The sequence below is a fragment of the Aythya fuligula genome, chromosome 1, assembly GCF_009819795.1.
Source record: "Aythya fuligula isolate bAytFul2 chromosome 1, bAytFul2.pri, whole genome shotgun sequence".
In the NCBI taxonomy this organism is placed as follows: Eukaryota; Metazoa; Chordata; class Aves; order Anseriformes; family Anatidae; genus Aythya; species Aythya fuligula.
In genome coordinates, this window is record NC_045559.1 from 151,279,039 (window position 1) to 151,304,981 (window position 25,943).

General features: G+C 41.8%; 1 protein-coding gene across 1 annotated transcript in view; it reads right to left on the reverse strand.

Annotated features, from left to right (window-relative positions):
• PCCA (propionyl-CoA carboxylase subunit alpha) overlaps window positions 1–20,669 on the reverse strand; it is a 277,064-nt gene extending 256,395 nt beyond the window's left edge. The window contains exons 1-5 of the mRNA XM_032202998.1: window positions 20,652–20,669; window positions 20,160–20,279; window positions 18,142–18,219; window positions 15,278–15,325; window positions 15,115–15,183 (exon numbers count right to left, since the gene is read on the reverse strand). Coding sequence (XP_032058889.1) covers window positions 15,115–15,183; window positions 15,278–15,325; window positions 18,142–18,219; window positions 20,160–20,279; window positions 20,652–20,669 — 333 coding nt within the window. The remainder of the gene's footprint in view (window positions 1–15,114; window positions 15,184–15,277; window positions 15,326–18,141; window positions 18,220–20,159; window positions 20,280–20,651) is intronic.
• Between the last annotated feature and the right edge of the window lie 5,274 nt (window positions 20,670–25,943).

Consider the following 25,943-nt stretch of genomic DNA (forward strand, 5'->3'; position numbering starts at 1 on the left):
ACAAAAGCTGTCTTCCAGCCTACATGCACACGGATTTCTCTCTCCCAAGTCTGTGGCCAAACCTCCTCACCTCTCTGGCACAATTTACATAAGGTTGGCAAAATCATCTGTCATACCTAACATGATAAATAAGTGATTCTATGTCAGTTTTGCCCAGCAAGTTTAAACGCCACATCCTTTGGCAACAAAATTCAACAATTTTATCCATCAAGAATGAAAAGGGCTGAAAATAAAACAGAACCTAACATCTCTAACATATCAAGTAGGCAAAAGTATGGGCAAGAAGATGGATTTCCTCCCCCGCTCTGAATGCAACCTCACTGCTTTTCTTCCTAGACTAGAGGAGGGTTGCTAGAAGGGAACAAAACTAAGAGTCCTGTTTTGGTTTACAGAAACATAGCACTTAAGACAAAAAGGAAGTGAGAAACTCAGACCAGCAAAAGTTTTAGAAAAGTTACTCGATGATAAACTTCCTACAGACGTGTTAGTTTTCACTTTAACTTCGGAACTGAAACAGCCTTATTCATCCCAGACTTACTGCACCTATCACTTCTTAAAGAGCATATGATCTGACTATTTGCACCTCAAGGCCACTGTTGACTTAACTGCTTGAAGTCATACAATTCAAATTTCTTTTGTGGAAAGAATATTGGCGCAAAGAATACACAGGCATGCACGCCTGCCTGCAGAAGTGAATTTAGAATGATAGTTAATGCGTTAGCTTTACCCCCAGAAATCTACCAAGGGCAGAAAATTGCAATAGTGATTGTATCCTTTAGTTCAGCTGATGGAAATGTGACATTTTAGTAGCTCAAGACTTCCTTAAAAAGGCATATCTGAAGATCAGAAATGTTGTTTAAATTTCCATATGTTAGGCCTACACTGATTACTCTATAAGAACCTTTTAGCTTAGCCATGTTGCTTTTTAAATGTCACTACTGTAATTTTTTAAATGAACTTTCAGACCTAATTCATGCAAAGAATGCACTTTTTCTTGCTAACTTGATAATGAAAATTCTTTGCAGAAAGGACTAAAATTGGCACAGAATCAAGTTCTACTTTTAGGGAAAATGCTCAGTTGAATCCATTAAGACCATCTATAAAAACTACATCTTTCTGTTAAGCCACTGAAGTTAGCTTGCAGTACAATTAAAGTATTTCCTCTGAAGGAAAAAAGAAAAAAAAAATAGATAGGAAACTGCTGTCAACAAGCATCAGTATCACAGAGCTCACAGTCTATATGTTTATCTGTCAATCTTGAGCTCCACAGATATGGAACAAGAACACAGGACAAAACTTGAGGCTCAATTTAACCCATGTTCCAGGCTGGCTGAAAAAACTCTCTAGAGCATTCACCAAGTAGAAATTAAATACGTTTACAGTAGAAGTGCAATTCATATCCTAAGATAAAATTGAATTTCACATCTGAATTCAGGTTATTACCTTAAAATAATCCTAGAGTCAAAAAAATCCACCACATTGTACTCAAATTTTTATTTTTAGAGAGCAGTGATATTTAAAGCTACAGACCCACTACATACTTTTACATCAAATTAGAAGCTAGCATTGATAAAGATACACCATGATCATTAAAATGACAGAAAATACAATAGCAAAATCCTTATTAATACTATAGTAATGTAAATTTAAAGGCTTGGGATTCAGCACTTACTTACCAAATAAATGCAGGGGTTGATGATTCTTTATCAAGTGTTAGACGGCACAAAAATGGCTTATCAAACCAAAAGCACAACAGATGCTACTGTGGTTTCCAAGGTTGTATAAAACATTACTTAACAATGTCAATGAAGAACACAAGCTAATACCTAAAAAGTTCAAAGCTTCAATCAGTCTTAAAGTCACAAGCAAGAAAAGCAGTACTTTGCTGCAAGTGTAAGAGAAGAAAGCAACAACAGTGGTCTCTCAGGTCACAGTAGCAAGCAGCAACACTGCCCAAACCCAGCTATTCTGCATGTCATTCTACTCTATTAAGGGAAAATTTGGATACTGGGACCTGGCCCTACCAACCAACAGTGCCCAAAGGCCATTCCTTAATCACCTCCTCTTCCCTCCTACATATACAAGGTTTTCAGCCACTAAAAAATGTGCAAGCAAGCAGTATTAAATTGGAAGCCCTTTGGGATCCTTTCCCATGGCATAAATGAGTGGCCTAGGAAGACACGCCGGGCAGTTTTCCAACACCAAACCTTTATTGCACCACACCGCAGAGCTGCCATGCCAGGGCCTTAATGCTAGAGGAATGTCACAGTCCTTAAAACTTGTTATCACAGGTGGTTTGGGGGTTTTTGTTTTGTTTTTCAAAGCTGAAGGCTGGATTCTGATTAGCCTCTAACACGTTCAAAGTGCCAACTTCTCACCTCCGCAGAGCACAAACGAAAGCCAGGCAATATAACCGCGTTTGTTGTCTTCTGGAAAAGCCTTTAAGAACAAGAAAAGGAAAGGATGGAAAGGAAAAAGAAAAAAAAAAGAAAAGGCACCCCCCAGCAGCCCTCTTGCACAGTATACTTGTTAGCTCTTCTCCACAATAAACTCCTTCTCTGAGTTACCAAATATTAAGCAAAAAGCCCAAGAGAAATCAGGTTCAGCAAGTTAGCTTTTGGGGAGCATTTCTAGGAAGCTGACAGTCCCAATACTGAACCAGCATCCAGAAAAGCTAAAGTTAAGAGCTGCAACCATGCATGTTTGAACAAAACCATTACTCATAACTGAGCAGAAAAGTTTTCAAGCAGCTAAAACACCATATGTAAAACTGGAAAATGTTAAGCACAAGGTCAGCAAAATTATGCAGGAAAGGGTCATAAGCAATAGCTATTATTTCAGTTGCTGGGCCTCCCCCACAAGTTTTATACTCTTATTAAAATTAAGAGAAAGAACCAGAGGCTTACGTGTACTCTCATTATCATCTTTCTACATACTTAAACTCACATCACCATTTTGAGATCTGTACATCTCAATAAAAATCTTAACTGGAAAAGTACTTCCCCAAACTGAGACTGATGATTCAGCTATAGGTGACAGATAACTTTAAGAAATCACCCAGGTAAAGGAACAGGCAGTATTTCCGTAAGCATTCAGATTATCTATGAAGAGGCATTTGTTTTCTTGGCAAATATGCCACATAAATGGTGAAAAAAAGATGACTGCTTTCTTTCACTTTGTGTAGCTAAGGACTATCAGCTAAGTGTATGTGACAACAAAACAATTTATGAATCAACTATCTACTGAATGTTGTCCTTTTACTTGCATAAAATAATGGTTCTCACCCTAACCCTGTGCCATCAAAAAAAAAAAAAAAAAACACACTGAACAGACAAGTAACTGAGGTTGGAAGGGATCTCTAGAGAGTTAGTCCAATTCTTCCACTCACTTTGCAGTTTGGCTAGGTTGACTGTATCTCAAATTCAGCTATCAAGATACTACAGGATACCAGTGCTAGTGAAGACAAGGTAAATGATACCAGCTGCTCTTTCATCCATGGATCTGATCACATCAACTATGACTACCAGATGGGCCAGGCACAATTTGCCCTAATAAATCCATGCTGACTGCTCTCAGCCATATTCTCATCCGTCATATGATAGGACACGTCTTCCAAAAACTCACACCACTCTGTTCTTTCTTCCTCCAGTAACTTCCCTGTAGTTCACTGGATCCTCCTTGGAGATGCGTTCATCTCTTCCCAGTCATCAGGCACCTCCCACAACACCATGACACTTCCAAAATAAAAGACAGCAGTCTCCCAAAGAAATCAGCTCATTCCCTCAGCTCTGTCACATGCATCCCGTCCAGGCCCACAGACTTTGTGTGATACCTACTTGATCTTTCCCAACTGTGAACAAGGCTATACTTCACCTGGTACTACAGCTAGGTTCAGGGACCTGGGAGAGCTAGGAGGGGACTTGCCCAGTAAAGGCCAAAGCAAAGAAGGGATTGATTCTCCCAGTCTCTTCCGTATCCTTTGTCATTATTAGGTATCACGCCCAATGAACCAACATTTTCTTCTTCCTTCCTTTGGCTGCCAATACGCAGAAATTTCTTGTTGCCCTTTCACACCATCCAGTACAGACATAGCTCCTGTGCTTAGAGGTTTTCCTTGAATATCAACCAGGTCTCCTGGGCTGCTTTGATCTCCAAAAGAAGTCTCCCATGGGATATTGCTGATCTAATCATTGCTCAAGCCAAAGCTGGTTCTCCTTAAGTCCAGATTTATAGTTCTGCTATTTGCCTTACTTCTCTTGAGAACCTAAATTTCAGTTCTTCCAAAAGTTGTCATCAAGCTTCATAGCCCTGATCAGCTCTTCCTTCTTCCTAAGATGTCCAGCACAGCATTTCCTCTAGCCAACCCATCAATCATCTATGCCAAGAAATCACCCGCCACACATTCCAGAAGGCTCCTGAGAGCACTTTCACTCCACATTTCCAGCGGATATCAAGACGGTTAAAAGCCCACATTAGTACTAGGGTCTGCAGTCATGAGGCTTCCTGCAGTTTTCTTAAACAAGTTTCATCTGCTTCCTATTCTTGATCAGGATTTTGGCAGACAACTACAACAAGGCCTACTCACAGAAGTCACAGCCTTCCCTATACTGAGTTTCTGTCCTCTACCTACTCCAGTACAGCCTCTTGCAAATCTCTTGGCTCTACAGGTTCTCTGCAGAAGAACCTGCTAGTGTTTGTCCTCCGTGACCCTGCAGTCAGCTCACCTCCTTCCTGCAGCTCCCTTCACCCGCAACCCAGCACCTCAAGCACAGCATGCCTCCCCTCCCACTTGGAGGACCCCACTCCCCTGCCCCTAATCCCAGGCTCAGGAAGAAGTGCCAGGTATTTGCTCTAGCCCAAGGCATGGATGACTGCCTCCTCACCCCTTCCACGTACTTCTAAATATGAAATCTTGCCAGCAGTCAGAAGTTAATGATTAACACGAGTTCATTTGTTCAGAGCTGCTTTTCTTTTACACTTACAATAGGGATTAATAAAGAAATAATAAAGCCATAGGACAACTTCTGCAGGGACTATCATAACCAGTTCCTAATACGTAACCAATACAACTCCCAAAGTATCCTTTAGGAACGTAGTGTTGATAACACCTACGAACAGACAAGCATCAATTTGAAGTTCCATTAAAAGAAAGGAATTGCACTACACAAGTTTTAAGCTCCTCTGTCTTCTTGGTAAATGCATACAGTCCCAGTTTGATACAATGCCCCCACCACGGTCTGGTTGCAGCTTAGGAAACCTCTCTTTTATTCACCAAACTAGCACCTTCACCATGCACACGTGCTCCCCTATAAGCACACATACAAAGAAAGAGGATTAGTTACCCACAGATGTTTATATATCCATACCAGTTATGAGACAAAGCATCCCATAAGAGGATAGAAGCTGTGCTCTCTGAAAGTCTAGAAATAAAAGCTTTATTCAGGTTACCTCTGATATTCCAGTAGCGTTTTAAATCAGTGGAGGAACTTAACTCCTAAAAGAAATGACAGTCTGAGATGCAGCTACACTGTTAAATAATTGAACATTTTATTTAAGTCAATACTGAGGCACACAGATTTTCATTCACTAGCCCTTAGACATTCTCATGATCAGACCTTAATACAAGCTGTTTAATGACATCCTTCAGAGTCTCTACTATTCAACACTATAAAGCACTACAAATCAGTAGACCAAATACCAACCACTCAGTTTCATGTATCTGGAAAAGTAATACACCATCTCAGACAAAAAAAAAAAAAAAAGTAATTCTCAGGAGACAACCACTGCCAAGGTAAGTAAAGAATATCACTGCAAAGCCCACAGTAAGGCAGGTCACCTGATGCTTAAGCAAGTGGCTGTAACACACTAAGATGAGAGGCTGTCAGAAGTGCCAACCAACGTGGGCTGGAAAATGACTCGGTCACACCAGTTCTTAATGCAACATCACAAACCAATTGCAACCGCTGGCCCCGTGCCACTATCCCACACACCAACCGGGATCTTATCTGCCTGCAATCCAACCCAGTTGCCTCGGCTTCCATCCACATTCCTCTCCTGCAGGGAGCCAGTCCCTAACAGTTGCATTATTGTGGGACCCAAGCTGAACGTGTGCTCACTGCTCTGGTGGCTGCACGCACTTACGGAGCCTTGGCCCCCTTATTACAATCTTATATTACAAAGAAAATGCAGTGGGAAAGGGATACAAAATAAATCCATGATTTCATAACAGATCTTCTAGGATTAGCGTTACTTGCAGACTGGGATTTTTATATTACAGTGGAAAAAAAACAATCCTTAGAGATCAAAAAAGGAAGAGTACGTATCAACTTCACTCAGGCAACTCAGATTATTCGTGTGGAAGAAAGGATGTGAAGAACCGTGCTGTCCTCCCTTCCTGCTCCCTCCTTCCAAAGCACTACCACCCAGTGCCCCCAGCAGGTACCACCAGTACCACACTGAAGCTGTTGTTGCTTCTCAGGTTCGATCTTAGTGCCTCAGGAAGCTGCGTATGGAGTAAAATGGACAAGAACAAAATGATCAAAGGTCAACCTTAAAGACATGATTCCTGGAAAGCGATGTGCCATTACTACAGAGAGCAGACGTGGGAGAGGACATGCTGTCACAAGCAAGCTGTGTCACAACTTCGTCAAGAGCCAACATTACAGCAGGCTTCACTTCGACGACTGCCAGCATCCTACCTTACAAGGTCTGTACTTCACAAGCCAACAGGTGAGCCAGTATTAAATGCTAGAGACTAAGAAAGTATTGCAAGAATTCATGCAATACCATGCATCAAATTAGTGTTTATGAACTCAGAGCACTGTCCAATTAGCACAGCAAGACAGAGACAAAAATTGGAAAAAGGTACTGCATTTAAATAAAGCACACCTCTATCAAATCCGAGTCGCCACTAGGCATAGCTATTACCTTGCACCAATTACTCAAACAGACTACCCTTCTGCCCTGTATTAAACGGGGGACATGAATGAGTGTGTGGTTTGGGGCTTTGTTTGTGTTTTTGAATTAAAATAATAACACACCAAAAAAAAAAAAAAACAGCTGTAAACTCTTCCAGAAAACTCCTTTTTGGAAACAATTTCAAACACTAATTATTGACACTATCATTGAGAAGAATTGCTGCATTGATTTGCAATGAAGATCTGAAAACAGGCTTCAAGGTTGACCATACTGACTTAAAAGACTAAGCTTTAGCCAGACACTTGAGAGACAAACACTGAACTAAGGTTGATTTAGGTCTATGTTTAATTGTTTAACAGACCTATCCTCTCCAAGTTCAGTTCTGAGGAGTTTGCTCATTCTAAGAAAGAAAACTTGACAAAATTTGCCACATTAATGTCTCCAATCTTGAGTTTTTCCTCTTTTAGATACTTCATATGGAATTTAGTTTCTATTTTTACATTCCCCCATAGGAAAAAAAAACACCAGGATCACACCCATTGAACCAAAGCCTGTCAGCCACAGATCCCGCAACATCCTGCAGCTATTTGTTGAGCCGTACAGCTAACTATCAGAAGTATTTGGCTTTAAACACAACCCTCCTTACAAGGATCTTCAAAGATGTCTCTGCTTCGTGATCCAGTTCTTCACACAGTTCCACCACATATCCCACCATTAGGGTATACAGGGAAGAGGTAAAAGGGAAGGAAGCTGATATCAAGGACACACTTACCTTAAGACTCTAAATCCATACTGCCTCTCAAAAGGATAATCTGGTAGTCTCCTTTCTCCTGGTCCCAACCATGTGCCCTGAGAGCATTAACTGTAGCCCTCATGAAGCCCTGTAGTCAGTCACATCAGTTTACTGATGCCCATTTCTTTCTTTTCTTCAAACTCCTTTCAGACATATAAGCAGCCTGGATCCAATTACCAGAAGGCTGCATATACAGTGGTGCTAACAGAAGTATAAGGTACACAGGGGATAGGAATGTAAGAATGGGAGAGAATTACTCTTCATAGACACCACAGTCTGAAAACAGCTGCCAAAGCCATTCCCCACACAGTTGTGAACATTACTTAAAAATTCTGCCTCGGGTCTATCTTTGCCTACAAGTCCTAATTGCATAGGGAAATTCAGCACAAAGCCTGCTAACCAGTGCTTACACCCACACAGATAAGAAATGAGATAAGATTACCAAACAGCACTGCTCGTGAATACAGCCTGAAAAGAGATCATACCTCTGTGTGCCCACAACCACAGCAGAGAGCACACAGCACAGCTGGGACTCACAAACCACAGGAGCAAGAGAAGTGAATCTGCATGAACAAAGGGGTGCTACTGAACACCTGGGTGAAGGATGGAGTCAGGAAAGAGCCAGGACACTCAAAGAGCTTCAACCTAGTGACTAGCTTAGTGACTTCAGCCCTGCTCAGCCTGGTTGCCAGGACTGTGCACCTCTCCACGCAGGTCACAGCCCTGCAGCCGGCACCAGTCAGCTTAACTGATGGCTGACCTAACTCATCTTCCCTCCACAAACTGCTCCAGCATCCATCAGGCATTCCACTGAAATATTTTAGCATACCAAATCAGGAGAAAAAACGTTAACTAACTTGACAAATAAGGTGTCTGGTGCGTTCAGAGCACTAGAACAGCTCAGCACAAGGTCAGGGAAGTGCCCAGAAGGGCAAAGCCATGCAAGCTAGCAATCACAGCAGCCTCAAGCAAGCGTACATCAGCATTTAAGTTAATCTCTTGGCCACCTTCACTTACCACACAGGTGCCTCAAGGCACATGAGCTGGCTGTCTCCCAGGCTCAACCAAAAGACGCAGCCCAGCAAGCACATCAAGCCACCGCTAACGGGCACCGAGTCCACAGTACCACACTAAAACCAACCCAAAAGGGATAAAAGGCAGACAGCAAGGACACCGTGTCTTCAGCATGAATCTCCACACCCTACAGCCCCAGCCCTGATCCTCCACAATACCTGCTAACCCACAGAGCCACTCTCTACAGCAGTGACCACCTGGATATTTAAGCCATAACAAACTTCTGGCATTTTCCTATCCCAAGGACAATTCAGTACACCTTCCGACAACCACCTCCCCCAAATGAGCTTTATGCTAAGTTATTTTTAATCTGTGCATTGATCCTTCAAATAAATCAACTTGGTACTTAAAAAGCCCTCCTTACAAAGGTCATAAGACCTTTGGGACACATGCAAGAGCCAGGTACTTAAATATTGAAGGAAGAGCAGGACAGCAACTGCAAACCTGCCCCTGATGTTTCCGAAGAGTGCAGAATATGATTTTGCAAAGGAGAAACACCACCAACTACTAGAAGTTCATAGTACATGGAGGCAAAGAATGTTTTTCTACGCACTTTAGACACCAGTCTTGGAAACGTATTTAAACAAGGCATTAATATTAGCAATTCTTAATATTAGTATTTGCTTTTCCTATAGGTACTCAAACGAGATCTCCTCTCCTCGGGTTATCTGAGCACAGACTCCAAGTGCCATTGGGAGGCAGTGAGCTGTTAAAATGCTTAAATTTCTAAATTTTGGAGCAGATGACAGATTATAGTTTTGCATATTTAAAAAAGTAAACAGCAAAACAAATAGTAAGTGAGAGTTTGTCTAAACTATAAAACCTCTGTGAGTTACTTATAAGTAAAGAGAACTCCTCAGTTTTGGATAAACTTCCATCTTTCAATATAATTATGGCGTTTGGTTGTTTTTCTTTCTAAATTAATACAAACTGCCAAGTCCCCCCCAGATATTTATTTCTACCAAGTAGGTTTCTTGGGAACAAAAGGAATTTGCATTCTGCTAAGCTGTAGGAAAAAATCTTCGAAGTTATGCTTTTATTGTTTCAGTTAGAAGCTCAACTTGTTCATCCAAATTCATTCTCCTCAACACAGACTTGCTATAGCAGCTTACAAACTTAATCAGCTTTGCAGTTTCCTTAAAAAAGTTTCTTTGCCCCACTTTCTTCTGAAATACTACCTCAAATTTCAAGCTTGGAAAAAAGACAAAAGTTGGGACCTAGAAACTGAAAATCTATAATAGTTTGATTGTTTTGTTTTCCTTCAAAGAAAAGTGTTTCTAGAGAACAGATAAATTACATGCAATTAATTTTACAGCACTAAAAGGCACTTGCATTGTTTTGGGGTTTATATTTTCCAGCAGAACAAGATGACTTGCAAAAGTTACAAAAATTTGGAGATATCTTTGCTTGAGGCCTTTTAATACAATAACACCTGAAGTCTTAAGTGAGTGATAGAAAAAAAAACTGTGTTAGAGGTAAAACTAGTTGTTTAATACTCCATGAAGTTTGAGTAGTTTACATTACTTTCCCATGGGATTTTTTCAGTCATTTATAGTTCATTGCTTCGTATGGCTATAGAATCCCTGCTGTGTTAAAAAATGCCAAATAAAATTATATCTCATTCACTGCTTTATGCTATACCTTCTTTTGTTCAGATCCAATTAGTGAAAGCCTGTTCTTCATTTATCATACTTTTAGCTGATTACATTAGGCACTACAATAGTCCTCTAGCTTTCCTTGACAATGTTTGCACCATCAGTGTTACATTTATGGTTGAGGAGGCTCTTTCATCTTAACCCTCTATTCCAATCAGTTCAGGGGGAAAAAAAAATACATACGATTATTTTTTTTTGACTGAAAATTCTTTGCTTGTTTTCTCACCCCAAAAATAGTTTCACGGGATGTTTGAATTATATTTTTTTCCAAATTCTATTGGTCCTTCCCCACTGTACCTATCCAAGTATAAAGAATTAGTGTTTTACAAGTTGAACACTGAAGGATAAGCAGCATTTTGTACAAGTTTGCATGAACTTATTTTGGGGAAGTGTAGGAAAGAACATGTGTAATAAAATGTATTAGTTAAGATTTTCAAGAACTTAAAAAGCATCAATTATGACCTACTTTTCTGAATATACGCAGTACCTCTTGACCAAGTGTGTTCTCTGTGAATCTGAGTAGCCTTTTTGCCAGACTGATTTCCCCACACCACACTGATTTTATTTCTGGACAGTTGTTAAGAAACAACTTATCTTCCACAGCATAAATAATATTGGACGTGATCTTTTTTCCCATTCACACTCTCTGGGCAATATAAATGTAATGCAATCCCGTTTAATACCATTTACCTACAACTCTGCATTAACACACAAGCACCCAAAAGCTCCTGAATTCACCTACCTTCTTTTAAGCTTTGCTAATGTCGCCTTCCTATCACCATAACAATTCCTGCTTTTAACCTACAGAAATCCTTCAGATCTTTGCCTGTTTTTCAGAATATTTTATGCTTTACTTTTCCCTTCTTCAGATAAATACTATTCGGCTTTCAGCAGGCTGTTCAATTTTTACTACATTCACAATTTAAACCAGTCCTCACTGCTGCTTCCTGCTCGCAAGTTACTACAGTTTTAATTTCTTGAGATCACAAGTCTTTTGTACTGTTATAGTCTAGTTACCTTTCATTAATCTATAAAAGCACCTTGTCAAAACGAATATTGCTAACAGAATATTCAAAACTTTTGCCATAGAAACTAAATCTGAAGAAAACAAAAAAGCAGGTAGTTTCACTGAAGGTCTAAATGTATTTCAGCTATTCCCACCACCTCCATTCAACCCTAAACTCCATAAAGATCTCAGACAGTTTTAACATTAGAAAATATATATTCAACAGAAAAAAATCAATTAAGTCTATCAGAGTACAGCTTTAAGATAAGATTATTCACTAGGGTGCCCTAAAATATCTTTTGAGTAAAGATCAACACTTTTAAGACTATATATCACTCCTACACAAATACCATTGAAAATGCCTGCTAGGGTCATTTAGGCATACAACACTAGGTAGGGAACAAACTAGAAGCTGTTACTGAGAAGCCTGAATTGCTAGATAATTTATGGGTTTATTTTTTTCCCCTCTTAGATGTGAACACTAAAGCAGCCCTGCTTCAATTTCAATTCTGTTTTCAACAAGTGTGACAGAAGGGAAAGACAGAGACATAAGAAACTGAAGATAGAAGAAACTGTCTTACCCTCCTTCTAAAGTTACTTGTACGAATGAATTGGTAGAAAGAGCATCAGGCTATCCATGTTTTAGTAAGAAGCTACACAGCTGTTTTAAGAGACTATTACCTCATCCCAAAGGTTGCTCTAAGTTCAAAACAGAAAGTTTGATTCAATTCATGCTGGTTTTATGCATTTTATTCAAAAATATTTTTTGTAAACAGACCCCATGTACTCCTGTCATCACTTAAAAATGGGTCCCACCATCCCTATTAAAGACAAATAAGTTTAGGATGGGTAGCTAGTTCAATCTTCAAATTTATTCCTTTAAATTTACACCTGCCTTTGGTTCAGTGACTATCATCATCATGGTAGTTGCCTATGGCATTCATTGCCTTTGCAATACAAGTCCTAGAAGAGTGAGGGAAGTCTGGCTTAATCCTGTCAAGCACAAAAATCGAGTCACATCTTTTACAGAATCCCACCAGTAAGCAAGCGGGTTTCTCCTAGCTACATGGGGACAGAGGTTCATTTGGCAGGATATATCAGCTCCCAGTTCTGATTTCAGTGTTTGACAGCTTTCTACCACTGGTATAACCAAGAAGGTAGCTGTCGATGCAACCTGAACAAAAATAAACATGGGACAAAACATTTTTGTCACTACTTTATGACAAGTGACACGGTCATAGAAATTGGCCTCTGGACTCATCTATCCAGATCATCCAAACTGGCAGCCACACACATCACCACAACAGCCAGGTCATTCACACAACAATGAACTACTGGAAATTTCCCAGTCATTAAGATAGATGACATTAGTTAAACTATTTCCCAGTGCAAGCATCCAAGGAAGTGATTAGAGGATGTACGGTAGACATAAGCACATTTTTTGGATCCGATTGTATTAAGTCTAAGTAATATCTGTAAAACTACCATGTGTTTAAAACACTTCTCTGTGTGATTAAAAATCTCCCTCACTTCCTTTTAAATACTGCAAGCTTCTTCAGTGCACACAGCCAGATTTGTTGGTCTAAGTAAGGATTCAACGCAGCTAAGCAGGCACTATTTCACCCTTGTAGAATTTGTTAGAGCCTCGTCTTTGTCCATCAGCACAAAATGTCAGCATTTAACAGGTTATCTTTACGAACTGTTCTAAATACATTACTGCATTTCTGAGATACCAGCTTGAATTTACTTTTTCTTATGAACTATTAGGAATTAGAGTCCCTATACACTTTTTCAAGCAAAGACGGCACTGTAGATTGAAGCAGAGCAGCTATTATATTTTCAATTCTCTTTGTAACGCGCTATTTGTACTCCCTTCCCTAAGGTCATGAGCTGTACTTTTCCCTGTCATTCTTATTCCCTCATTATACTCTTCAATCTCAATTTTTACTTATTACTTTCAGACTTTCCATATTCTCCAGTTCAGAGCAGTGTCCATACAATAAATATAAAGCCATCCAGACACACTGGAGGGACCAATTCATTTTCCGAGTCTATTACTGATTGGCAAAAGAACACGCTCTCTTTTTAAACAGGTTTTTAGTCTATTTTCAGAATTCATGCCAGTGAACAAGGCTATGCAGAGCTGCTAAACAGCAAATCCATTTATCCTAACAGCAGATAATATACATGTAAGATGGAATACAAGCACCCATTAGCATGCTTCTGTTTTACCAGAGGGATCGTAGATCATACAGAGTACTTTGCATTCACATCCACTTAACCCCTGGCTTCCAGAAGAATTATGATTTATCATAATGCCTGACACCCATCTATTAGGAAATCATTTCACAGTCCATTGAGCATCCACAAGCTACTATACTCCCAGTTGCAGATCCCAGTTAAAATCCAGACCAAGTATATTCCTCGTGCACCTCAAAAAAATAATTACTTGGCATAGAAATTCAGTAGTAGAGCATACGACTCATCTGAGAAAAATTTGGTTTCAGTCCCTTATTCTACCTGCAGCCTATTTATTTGAACTGAGCAGGTGATACAGGAATAGAACTGCAAAAGGACTCAGACAAAAGCTGTGTCAAAGTCCAACTCCCAACAGCTCTCCCCTTCCACTTAATTCTGAAAACACCGAAGTTCTCCTAACTAAAATTTCACAAATTGCACAAATCATGCTTCAGTTTTTCAAGCACTGAGCAAACCAAGCCCTGACAAGCATAAAATACACATTTTTTCCTGTCAACTTGTCTGAGGGACCTCTTTCATGAAATCATAACATGGGGTTTCTGATCCCTTCCAGATTTCAATAAACAATCCTAGAACGTGGAGGCACCCCCAAACCTTTCTCCTGCGTTAGTCCAGCAGGCAAAGAATAATAAGATGTTATTTTAGTCAACAAGAATATGCAAGTATGCCTATACTGGATGTCCTATCACTCAGAGAGAGCACAAAAGATACTAACTTTCTGTTCTTGCTACAACAGACTTAAAATACTTCCAAAATAAACTAGAGAAGAGACTACAAAACCTAAGAAGCAACAAAGTAGCCAGAGAAGTACCTTCCCTGTTTAGAGACCCATTTTACCACCTTCCTACCACACCACTGAATATCCAGACACCTCAATATCAGCATCAAGTGGAACAGCTCCAGCACACTTGTCCAGCACACCTGGTAGGTGAGAGCATTCTTCTGGCCAGTGGAAAGCAATGAGTTGAACGTACCAGCCACAGAACAATTTATACCAAGTTCTCCATCTCTTAAAATCCATTTTTCATTGCCTTTTGTGTTCATTAGCAAAACAAAACTTTGGTTTCACTGTCACTCTTACACTTGCTGCACAAGAGCAGCTACTTACCAGGTGATACTGCCTGGCTTAATCCAGGAAAAGAACAAAAGAACAAGACACCATTTATATGAGCAGAACATGGGAGAGTTCACAGAAAAACAGTGCTAAACACTTGTCCAGTTCCCCCCCTTCCCTTTCCCCTCACTCAGTCCCCATGGTATCTCCCCTCTTTTTAAGCACACGGACAAAAAAAGGGCGTAAGCAAAGATACTTGGAAAGTGCAAACATGCCTCCCATGGTAAGCAACAAACCTTTGAAACAGTTGCAAGCCTTGTTGAAACCCCATCTATTTCATTCCATCAGTACTTACAGCATTGGCATCAACATCGCTGTGTATGGCAACTGTTTTAATCCCCATCTTCTTGCATGTTTTGATGACCTACCATATAAGAAGTGACAATTATCAATATTGAAAATACAAACAGTTTAAGAATGAACTACAAAAAAAGAAAACCTTAAGGTTATATACTTACTCGGCACGCAATCTCTCCTCTGTTGGCAATAAGGAGTTTTTCAAAAGTCTGGAAGGAAAAGAACAATAAAGACCTTGAGAGATGAACGCCCCATAAATTTTCCTCTCATCAGAAACACACTACTTTCTCCTCCATTTCCACTAACACCCACAGAAGATGCAGGAGACCAGCCCATAGAAGAGACTCTCGCAAGCAGTGCCAAAGAAGCAGCACCAACCTTAACTCCCAGAAGTGCCCAAGTGGCTTGTTTTTGAATACACAGAAGATATTCAAAGGAGGCATGATTCCCAGGTCTCTGCTTTTTTCTTCCTCTTCCCTCTGATGGAACCTATCCTCGCTGTTCTCCCAGCTCTTGCTGAGTTGTACCTGCCTTGCCCCTCAGTGTAGCTAAGTCAGGTGAGGAACCTGGTAAAATCCTGAATTGCCATCAGGGCATTGTTACACACTCAGCATTAAGCTGCAACAAGGCAGCAAGTCATGCTTAGTGTGCATGTGAAATCCTCAGTCACCTTTTGCATTAGATTGCACTTAATGCTGTAAATACACCTCAGAGGCATGATAGGAGCATTGAAGAAGGGGATAACGAGCTGCCAGAAGCCAGTCAGCCTTATACCCTAGACAAAAATTTTCTATTAAGAACTGAAGTGAGGGAGGAGCAGAGTTGCTCAGCATAGAAACCTCATTGCTGGGAGTAAGAGTTATTGCAGTCACTGGCCTTGCTAATCACACAGGTGCACTTTCAACACAGCAGGTTCAGTACCAAACAGTATTCTCCCTCCCCTACACCAAACAGCTGCCTTTCATATGGTCAGGGGGAAGAGGGGGTATTGTAAGTGCAGCAGTGACACTGTGTTACCCCCACAATCATCGGTGAGTGAAGTGTAGGTAAGAGAGGAGGGAGGAACTGTAGAACCACCAGGGGAATTTGTATCGACAGACGGGTGTAACAAACAGAGCTACTCAAGGTGCCCTTGACCAAATTCACTTCTCCAAAGTCAGGGCTGAGCTGGCAGCACATGGTCAGTGTAAGAATGCTGCCACGTGGTAACAGCACACAGAAACCAAGGCATTTGAGAAATTCAGAAAGCAAGGCTACAGAAATTAAGGGAAGAGCTGCAGCAAGCTTACGTGGCGAGCTCAGCCAGACCCGGTGAGGAAAGGGCACCACTACCTCGCACACAGGCACGTCTACATCCCATCAGAAGATGAGCAAGCTCAATTATCAGAGGTACAAATATTGCAAGAACACCACAGGAACGGGCGATTTGTTTGGAGAGCTCTTTTAGCTGGGGACCTGCACAAAAAACCTGGTGAAAAAATGGCAAGGTTTCCAGTATGCTCACACAATTTGGTCCTGAACCTAAAACATTTTAGGCAGAGAGCCTTGAAGGGACATTAAAATAAATAAATAACATAATCAGCACTAAGAACTTTAACAATTCAAATGCTTCAACTTATTTTTTGGTGTAATAGTTGTTTTATTAACCAAGCATGATCACATCGTAAGAAGGCTTTCAGTATCAAGTTGTTATGCAGATTTGACATTTTCAATTTTGCAACGCAACTACTAGCAGGAGACAACCGCTCTTATTCCTGCTGTTAAAAAGCAAGTCTCCAGTCCAGCAAGTAAAAAGAGAAATTTAATTCACATGCTGCTTTCAGGTAACATGCGGCAGTTCTTTTTTATGACATTTCCACTAATGAGCTTACAAAAGCCTGCTACCACAGTCTGGGAATTACAAAACCAGTGCAGGAGGCAGCAAAGGGAGAAGGCAGGAAAGACCTTGAGCTACCTGGAGAAGCCACTGGCTGGAGCGACATGGCTTGTAGTTAAAATAAACCAAAGACCTGATTGCATTGTCTAAACATAATTGTGCCTTTAGAAAAGGAACAGGGCCTTGAACAAGCAAAAAGACTAAGAATACAGGAAGCATTTGGTAAGTCAAGAGTTATTTCTTCAGGAGACTTTTCCTGCCAGCCAGGGTTCTGGGCACACACTGGTTTCTCTCCCCCTGTTTTCTAATACTGTTTCACTCCTGGTTAATCACCCCTACCCTGGTAGATACGGGGCAAGCCTAAGCATGCTGAAGTGCTGGCATTCCTGCCCTTCAGTACAAGCCTACCTTCAGCCACGTTATTTTTCCAAGTGTGTTACTTTAGAAGCCATGCCAAGACAACCTCCCACAGGAAAAGTTTTTCTTGGCTAGTAACTGTAAATTGAGATTGCTACTGCACGAGTCTGTCAGCGAGTCTGACAGAGAGCTCAGGCAAACCCATGTTCCTGCTGCCGCCTCCAAAATGAGGATGTAGCATGCTCTGCAGGCCTTACACAGCCATCTTCATCCAGGCTCTGGAGCTCTCACCCCTGCACGTGAGTAGCAAGCTGGATTTGGACAAGGTGCATCAGACCATCTAACAAATGTGCTGCAACTACTGCATTTATATAAACATATATAAATATATATATATGCACACAGGTTTTTTGGTGTTTGTTTTTAAGAACTGTGTTTAGATAGTCTAGCTTACAATAGTTTTAACAGGCCTGCACCTCCCACACCACATAAAACATTAAGAATAGTTGTGTCAAAATTGTAACTTGTTCAGGCCAGTACATACCCTTCCCAAGCTCACAATCACTTCTCCAACCAAGACATGCACTTGACATAATATCCAATCCCAGCAAATATACTGAAAGAAACTTTGATTTGAAGAAGAATGTGCAACTAAATCAGTGATAGCACAGGGGGTTCACTGGGAGAACTGCTGTTGTCAGCAACAGCACAGGGGAGAGGATAGCTTTGAAAGCCAAACATCAGTGATACAGTAAAGCATTAAAGAGGGAAACCATGCACCAGGCTACTCACCTTTTCATTTGGATCATACGTGGCTGAATACAGCTTATGGGATGTTTTAAGGTACCGTCTCGAACAGAGCGTTTCACACTGCAGAAGAGAGAGGGAGTTAAACATTTCTTCTCCTGCTACTGTATGCCAGGAAGACAGAAACAGTTCATATACTGACATCTTGAGGAAACTCTTCCTTATTCTTCCCTGCCCCTCCTTGCATTCCCCCACAAAGCAGAGAGAATCTTTTAAGGATCTGCCTCCCCCCCACAAGCATTCACACAGCAAAAAGCAACCTCAGATGCTGGTTTGGCTCCCAGTCTTCCCCACCACAACCCCATCATGACAGCGGTCTAAGGATGAGAGAGGTTTTTTCGAGGCTTATATTTCTTTATCTTTCAACAGCCACACTGGTCCTGTTTTGCAACAGGATCTTCCCACCCTCATCTAGAGCATTCCCACGTCACTCCATCACCTTACAAGTCCCTGATGATACACCACCAATAACCTCCAATTCTCAAGTCCAACCTCGAAAAATGAAATCCAGAAAAATAACGCGAAAAGCAAGTTATACTAGAGGTGCTAGAATCAAAATTGGAGGTTTAGAAGTTGTGTTTTGGTTGTTTGTTTTCAGATGTTAATTATTCTTCATCTGAGGATGCAATAGGACGAGCTGCTTCAGGCTCTGAAGAGGGAAAACACAGTTGGGATCATAATTCTGCCAACCGCAACCACAGCCATCAGTTGGCCATTGTTCCAAGTTCCTGGCAGGACGCTTGCACCTTCAGCGACCTTATTGTTATCTAGATCCCATCAGAGGGAGAAGCAAGGTCAGCTGTGGCAGCAGAAGCAGAGCACATTCTCCTGCTGCAGAGTACACGCAGTTAGGTGGCTGAGTCCCAGACCCTACAGTCCCTCCTCCCAGACCCTACAGACAGAAGTGGACCGCAAACAGCCTGAACCTTGTCATATAGGATGCGCCAGAAAATCTCCATCAAGTTATTAGCCACTGAAGAAAGTAATTGAATGGTCAGAGGGACTAACCTAAAGACTTGTAGTTAGCTGGGGGAAGGCACAAAGCCTCTGAACTTTCTTGTGAACACCTTTCATACAAAGCTAGCTTTGAACGTACATGAGAAGACAGAAAAGTTGTGCCACAGATGGAGAGTGAAAGGAAAAACTCTGTTGGGAAAAGTACAGTTAGCATTAAATTTCAGAATTTAAGCCATGCCTTGAAAAAATCGCTACATAAACCTAAAGATTTTATACAGAAAAGTTAAGCAGTTGATCAATTAAAAAAAAAATTTGAAGACTAAACTGCACTCAGCCATGCTTTACACTACAGAATCAGACAGTTTTCACATAAAAATCTTGTACTAGCCTAAACCAGTTACGATGCTGTGTTAGAAAACTTAGCTACCTCCTACACAGACACATCACTTGCAGTGCCCTGAATTGAATACATGTGGGGTAACTTCCAAAGCCAAATCAAGTCTATTGCTCAGCTCAGCCAAACGGGAAGCATCTCGCTCTAATTCACAGCTTTGGAAAGACAGGGTGTGGGGGAAGGTTCCTATTTTCTGTGCATCTGTACTGCTACACACAAAGGTTTAAGAGCTTGCTTACTCTAGAACCCACTTCAGGAAGATTCTCCTTAAAGGTCTGCTCCTAGCCACTGAACGATTGGGTGTGTATTTAAAAGCAATTAATTATTTTGTAAATAATGCATGGCTAGGGCCACAGAGGAACACTGCAAAGCGCCATCTGCAAAGAGACAGCTACTCAGCTGCCACCTACCTCTGGGCTCCCAGGCTCCCTCTATAGTTAGGTTCATCTAAAAGATGCACCAAAACTCTCAAAATCAGCCAAGCCAGTCTAGAAGTAAGTGGCTGTCTCCCAAAATCCACACGTGCTCCAGGGATACTTTACAGAACAAGGGATAACCCATCATGTTTAAGAGTACAGCTGAGATTTATACATCACGATACCTTCATAGCTGAACTGCTCTTCTAGCCTGCGATGTAGGTCATTATACTTACACAAAACAGCTCCTCATACTGTAGCCACCAGCATCCAGAGAAAGCATTCCTTTTTACTGGATTTCTAGGTTTTACTGCCCGTTGTCCTACCTGTCTTGTTTTGTAGTTCTTAGTAATTGCCTGTTGAAGAAGAAACCTCACCCACACCACCCCAGGCAAGGCAGAAATACAGAAGGAGGGACCCAGACGGCACCTTCCCTGAAGCTCCATCTCCGCAGCAGCGCATAGCCTGGCTGTAACACTCCCCCAGTAAGGAGCGGGTGGATGCTAATCCCTTCCAGATGAAAAAAAACAGCTTAGATCAGTCTCCCACACTCTGGCAAGCGCTCAAGCGTTAGAAGAAAAGTCAGGCACAACTTAACCGCTGACATCTGTCACTTCATTTCGCAGGCAGCTTATCAGCAAACAGTAGGCACGCCTTTTGAAAAACCTATTGCATCCAGCAGCACGCAGGAGCAACAGCTCTATCACAACAGCTCTATCCAAACCTACCTTGATTTCTAACCACATCTTTCCCCGGTGCCCCTCCTCAAAAGGAAAGAAGAGAAAAAAGCAGCTGTGAAGTGGCCTAAGTGGGTTTCCACAGCCATCACTGATCTCTGATGCACAGCTCCTCGTTATTTAACTCATTCAGCACCAGCTTAGCTGTGCCCACTTCCCTCTATTACGAGAGTGATGGAAACCACACAATTCAACATTAGCCAAGATGCTGAGGAAAAAAAAGAAATCCCAGAACTCAAACCTCAGTCGAGTACGGACCTAATGACTTTTTCCTATCTTGCCAAACTCGGGCAGCTCATATCTATTACAATCTATTTCTGTCGCGACTGGTTACCTCAATTTGATAAACATTTTGACTCTTGAAAGTTCAAGGCTACAGACTAGTGCTTTTTATTTACGAGAGCTCAGCTCCGGACTGAGGAGCTTGGCTTTGATTTTCCCACCCCTATGGGATCTGCTCTTCCCTATCTGCCCCACGTCAGAGCAGAGCCAGCTCCAACCAGCTCCAAAGGGACCTGCTGCTGGCCAGAGCTGAGGCAATAAGTGACACTGGTTGCACCTCTGGGAGAACAGATTTAAGGAAGGGGAAAAAAAACTGCTGTGCAACAGCAGCTGGGAGAGTGGGGTGAGGAAATGTGAGGGAAGCAGCCCCGCAGACAGCAGGGTCAGTGCAGGAGGAGGGCAGGAGGTGCTCCAGGCACCAGAACTTTGCAGCCCCCACTGCTACCAAAACTGTACCACCTAAACTTAATACATCATGCTAGGATGGTATTTTGGAAACACATCTTGCTTTTACTGTTTAATTACACAACAGCCAAACTGACTTTTGACCTGAACAGCTATACTAGCCCTAAAATAATTCAATGTAAATCAAAGTACGCAGTGATTTGTACAATGGCACATTCACTTCAGCTTTGAGGCCCGACAGAGAATCTCCCAGGGCCCCAAATCAGCCCTGTGAAACCTCCTCAGGTGGTGGTTTAAGGACATGGCACACAGTAACAAAATAGAAAATAATTAACTTATTATTTATAGATGACTTGTGTGTGTTTTTCAAGACGTCCCTTATCCAGGGAGGATGTTTCCCTGTTGTACAAGTCATCTGGTAAATACCTTGCTGCTACTGAGCCGCCTGGGCAGAGAAGTCTCCGAGTCAAAATGGAGATGGAGTTCCGGATTTCAGAGAGGAAAAGCTCCACACACCAAGGTTTGCTTTAATACATCTAGCAATGGCAGGCGTGTACATTTTAGCCTTACTGGAAGATACAGTAAGCAGTGCCCAACAGTAACAGCTAGAGCAGCACACTTGCTTTTCATATTCTAATTCCTCCTTTTGCTTTCTGCCAGAGATCCTACCAAGATATATTTGTGCCCCTACGGTTTCAGAGATTCAAGTTTAAGACTTGAAGGTGTATTCGGTAGAGGAACACCTCTGCATTTCCAGCATATTTCCCATTAGCCATAAGTATTTCTGAGTAATCCTGAACATGAAGAAGACGTAGTATCTCCCCTATTTTATTACACAGCAACTTTTCTGATTCTTTTTCAACTCACTTGACAATCCCTTGACAGATTATGTATACAACATATAGAAAGCAGACGCTTCTACATGTCTGCAAGAATTTTAATCTGTAAGGTTGAAATGTCTAGCTTGTTAATACAAGATCGTACATATCCTTTAACCATGAAAGCAGCCATAACAATGCTTTCCTCCCCCTACTAATCAAGCGCTTTCCCTCCTTTGTACTCTCTCAGAAAGTGCTGAACAGCAAAACACTTGTAACTACAAGCAGATCCTCCTGAAGCCAGCTTCAAACAAACAAAAACACCGCACAATGTTCTGTAAGGTCCACTGCATTATAATACATGCAGCTCTTTCACTCTCAGGTCTGAGAATCATTGGCTATTCCAGGAGGCAGAGAGGAAACCCAATTTTCATGTCTGCCAACACAGCAGGCAAGCTACAAGCAAGGGAACTCCTAACACCCAAGGCTATTTTTAAAAACTAAGTCACTCCTACACCCAAGTACCTTCTCCCTTGTGCCAGTACAGAAGTTTGTACAGTCACATGGTGAATCGAACTAGGGAATACGTCCAGCTGAAAAGATACTCACAAAGAGCGGGGAAAATTTGTTCTCTGCCAGATTTCTGTCCTGTTTATCCACTTAGATACTCAAATAGCAGCATTGGGTCAAGCTGGAAGGAGACAGGAGCTGAAAAGCTATGGCCCGCGATCAAAACCTAACAGCTGCAGAAAGCTGGAACAGTTTCTCACAGCACCAGCTTAAACAGCTCCAACAAGGCTAGAGCCTGTGAAAGAGATCCCAGCACCATAACAATGATGCAAGAACCACCAATGCAAAGTTTGGACAGAAAAAAAAAAGCAAATAAAAACAAACAAACAAAAAATCTCAGAGCAAGACTTTTTATTTTTTTTTAAACCTGGTGTAAACTTTAATGAAGTTTAACTTTTTCTCCAGAAAAAAAAAAAAGTCTCACCCACAGCAGACGGCACAGCATGCTTGGCCTGCAGGATCCAGACAGCTACTCCTGGAAGCAAAGTGACTAAAGACAGAAATCTTGATCTGTGAACTTCTTTAAGAGTACTTACAGACCTAAAGTCTGTAGTTTATATACTGGAAACAATCCCTGAGCTCCACAACTGTAGGGCAACATTCATCTCCCCAAATTAGTGACCATTCTGGCTCCCTTCCTATATGTACGATGATCCCAACCTTGCTATCCCCTCTGGCCTAATGCTTCTGTGCTCACAAACAAGGGGGAAAAACATCTCCCTGGACTAACAGCATGCTTTAAAAAATCCCACAAAAAAGAGAGAGGAGCTCCCACTGTACAGGTAACTTCTAGGACTTAAAAAAAAAAAGTGAATGCTCAGATAACTTATCAGAGCACAGAAACTTTCCATACATTTAGTTGAATGGTTGGTTGAACCACTCCAAACTGATCTATACTGATAAAAATCCACGTGTCAGCAGATTTCACAATGCACATTATTTATAACTTTCTCCTCCATTCTTTTAGCCTGACAGCTTTCTCAGAAGAGTTTTGAAACTGCAATATCTAAAGCCATCTCTCAGCCTCATACAGTAACTACCACCTCCTTTCAAGACCAGATTTTCTCCCAGTTCCAGAAGTGCAAAGCACTCAAAAGGAAGTTTTAGTTACACAGAATTAGATCTGCATAAAATCTAACACACAAGCATTAAGCTTAGAAACACAGTAATTAGTTAAATCTCCAGTTGCATGTTTTTTCTCTGCCCTTTCTCAATTCTTTCACTGACTTCCACAAGAGAGTAAAGAAGCCAAGGGCAAGTGGCCAGCTACTAGCCCTAGAAAGAAAAAAACACACCCACACACTAATGTGCTTGGAGCCCTTACCAGTTTGAAGATTTAAACGGTAGCATGTGCCTATGTCAGCAAAGAATACAGGAATCTAGGAAAGCAATTCCCATGCAAACCTGACTGAATGTTTTCCAGTTACCGACAACTTGAAGGTGACTTTCCTGCACAGATAATAAAGGCTAAAAAAAACCCACATCAGTTACATAAGGCACAAGTGCTACTAGGTAGCTTTCTGTTCTACAAAGTGTCACTCATGAAACATTTCTATACCATTTACAGTGATGCAGTCAGGTATCACATCCTTGATCCCTTAGAAGAAAGGAGGCACAGCTGGCCTTTCACAGGGACACTCCAAAGGACTGACATCAAAGTCCTTGGACTATTTAGTGGAAGAAGCATGTCTTCCACACAAATATACAGGTACTAAAAACAGCATCAGTCTTCTGCTAGTTCCAAATGAATCTCCAATCACTCCCAAACTTCTCTTGTTGTTTAAGAAACTTCTCCCCCATACACTTTCACAGCACCACAGGTGCGCTCTGCATGTTTCCCAACAAAAAAATACCTAGGTAAAGTAAATCCTTTTGGTCTTTAACCCCTTCTCAAGCTGACCTGCCCTTGCAGCACAAACCACTGCTGTTACTGTGGTGGTTTCACACTGGTTGGCAGCTGAGCTTCACCATGCCACTCTCTCACTCCCCCTCCTCAAAGGGAAAGGGGGAGAAAATATGATGGAAAAAGGCTTTTGAGTTCAGATAAGGACAGGGAGATCACTATCCTATTACTGCCACAGGCAGAACTGTCTCAGCATAAGGGAGATTAATATAATTTATTGCCTACTAATCACAGGCTAGAGCAACGAGAAACTAGAAGTGAATGAAAAACACCTTCCCCCATCCACCTCAAACATCCACCACTTCCACGGGCTGCAGCATGGAGATCTGCTCCATGTGGGACCCATGGGCTGCAGGGGGACAGCCTGCTCCACCAGGGGCCTCTCCACAGGACGCAGGGGAACTGCTGCTGCCTGCCTGGAGCACCTCCTGCCCTCCTGCTGCACTCACCTGGGGGCTGCAGGGCTGCTTCTCACACCTCACTCTCCCAACTGCTGTTGTACAGCTGGTTTTATTTGTCTGTGGGTGTTTTTGGTGGTGGTGGTGGTGTTTTTTTTTTTCCTTTCCTTAAATCTGCTCTCCCAGAGGTCCAGCCAGCACTGCTCACTGTCTCAGCTCTGGCCAGCAGCGGGTCCCTTTTGGAGCCATCTGGGGCTGGCTCTGATCTAACACGGGGCAGCTGCTGGGCTCTGCTCACAGAGGCCACCCCTGCAGCTCCCTGCTACCAAAACCTTGCTATGTAAACCCCATACAGTTACATGATCCCTGAAAACATGTGATGACTTCCTTACAGTATAGTTTAGGAGTTACATTTCTAAAGAGACACCTATCCCAGAACCATACAGAGAAAAATAATTCTGCAAGTTATTCCTCCCTCCTCCACTTGAACTTGCAGACCTCTACACAAAATTTCCTTTTTGTGCAAAATCCAGACTCTTCCTACTGTAAGCAGAGCTATTTTGCACCACTTTTCCTTTCTGTCAAGCAGTGAGTTTCACATAACTGTTACACAATGCAGTGTGATATTGCGGCTTGCTCTTATCCAAAATAATCTCGTCTGTCTGTTAAAGCAAAGCAAAGCAATCTGCAGGAGTAATAGAGCAGAAAGCAGCGACTGCCTCAGCAGAGATATCGTAGCTTAAGGCTTTCTAAATGTTTAAAGTCTTCACCAGAAACATTAGCACAGATCTGCAATGGGCTTCTCGCATTTCCAGGACCAATAAGAGGAGAATGCCACTAAAAAGCTTGAGGTGACAGCTGAAAGAGCCACAGCTATACGGAGGAATAGGTGGATATGAAACAGCAC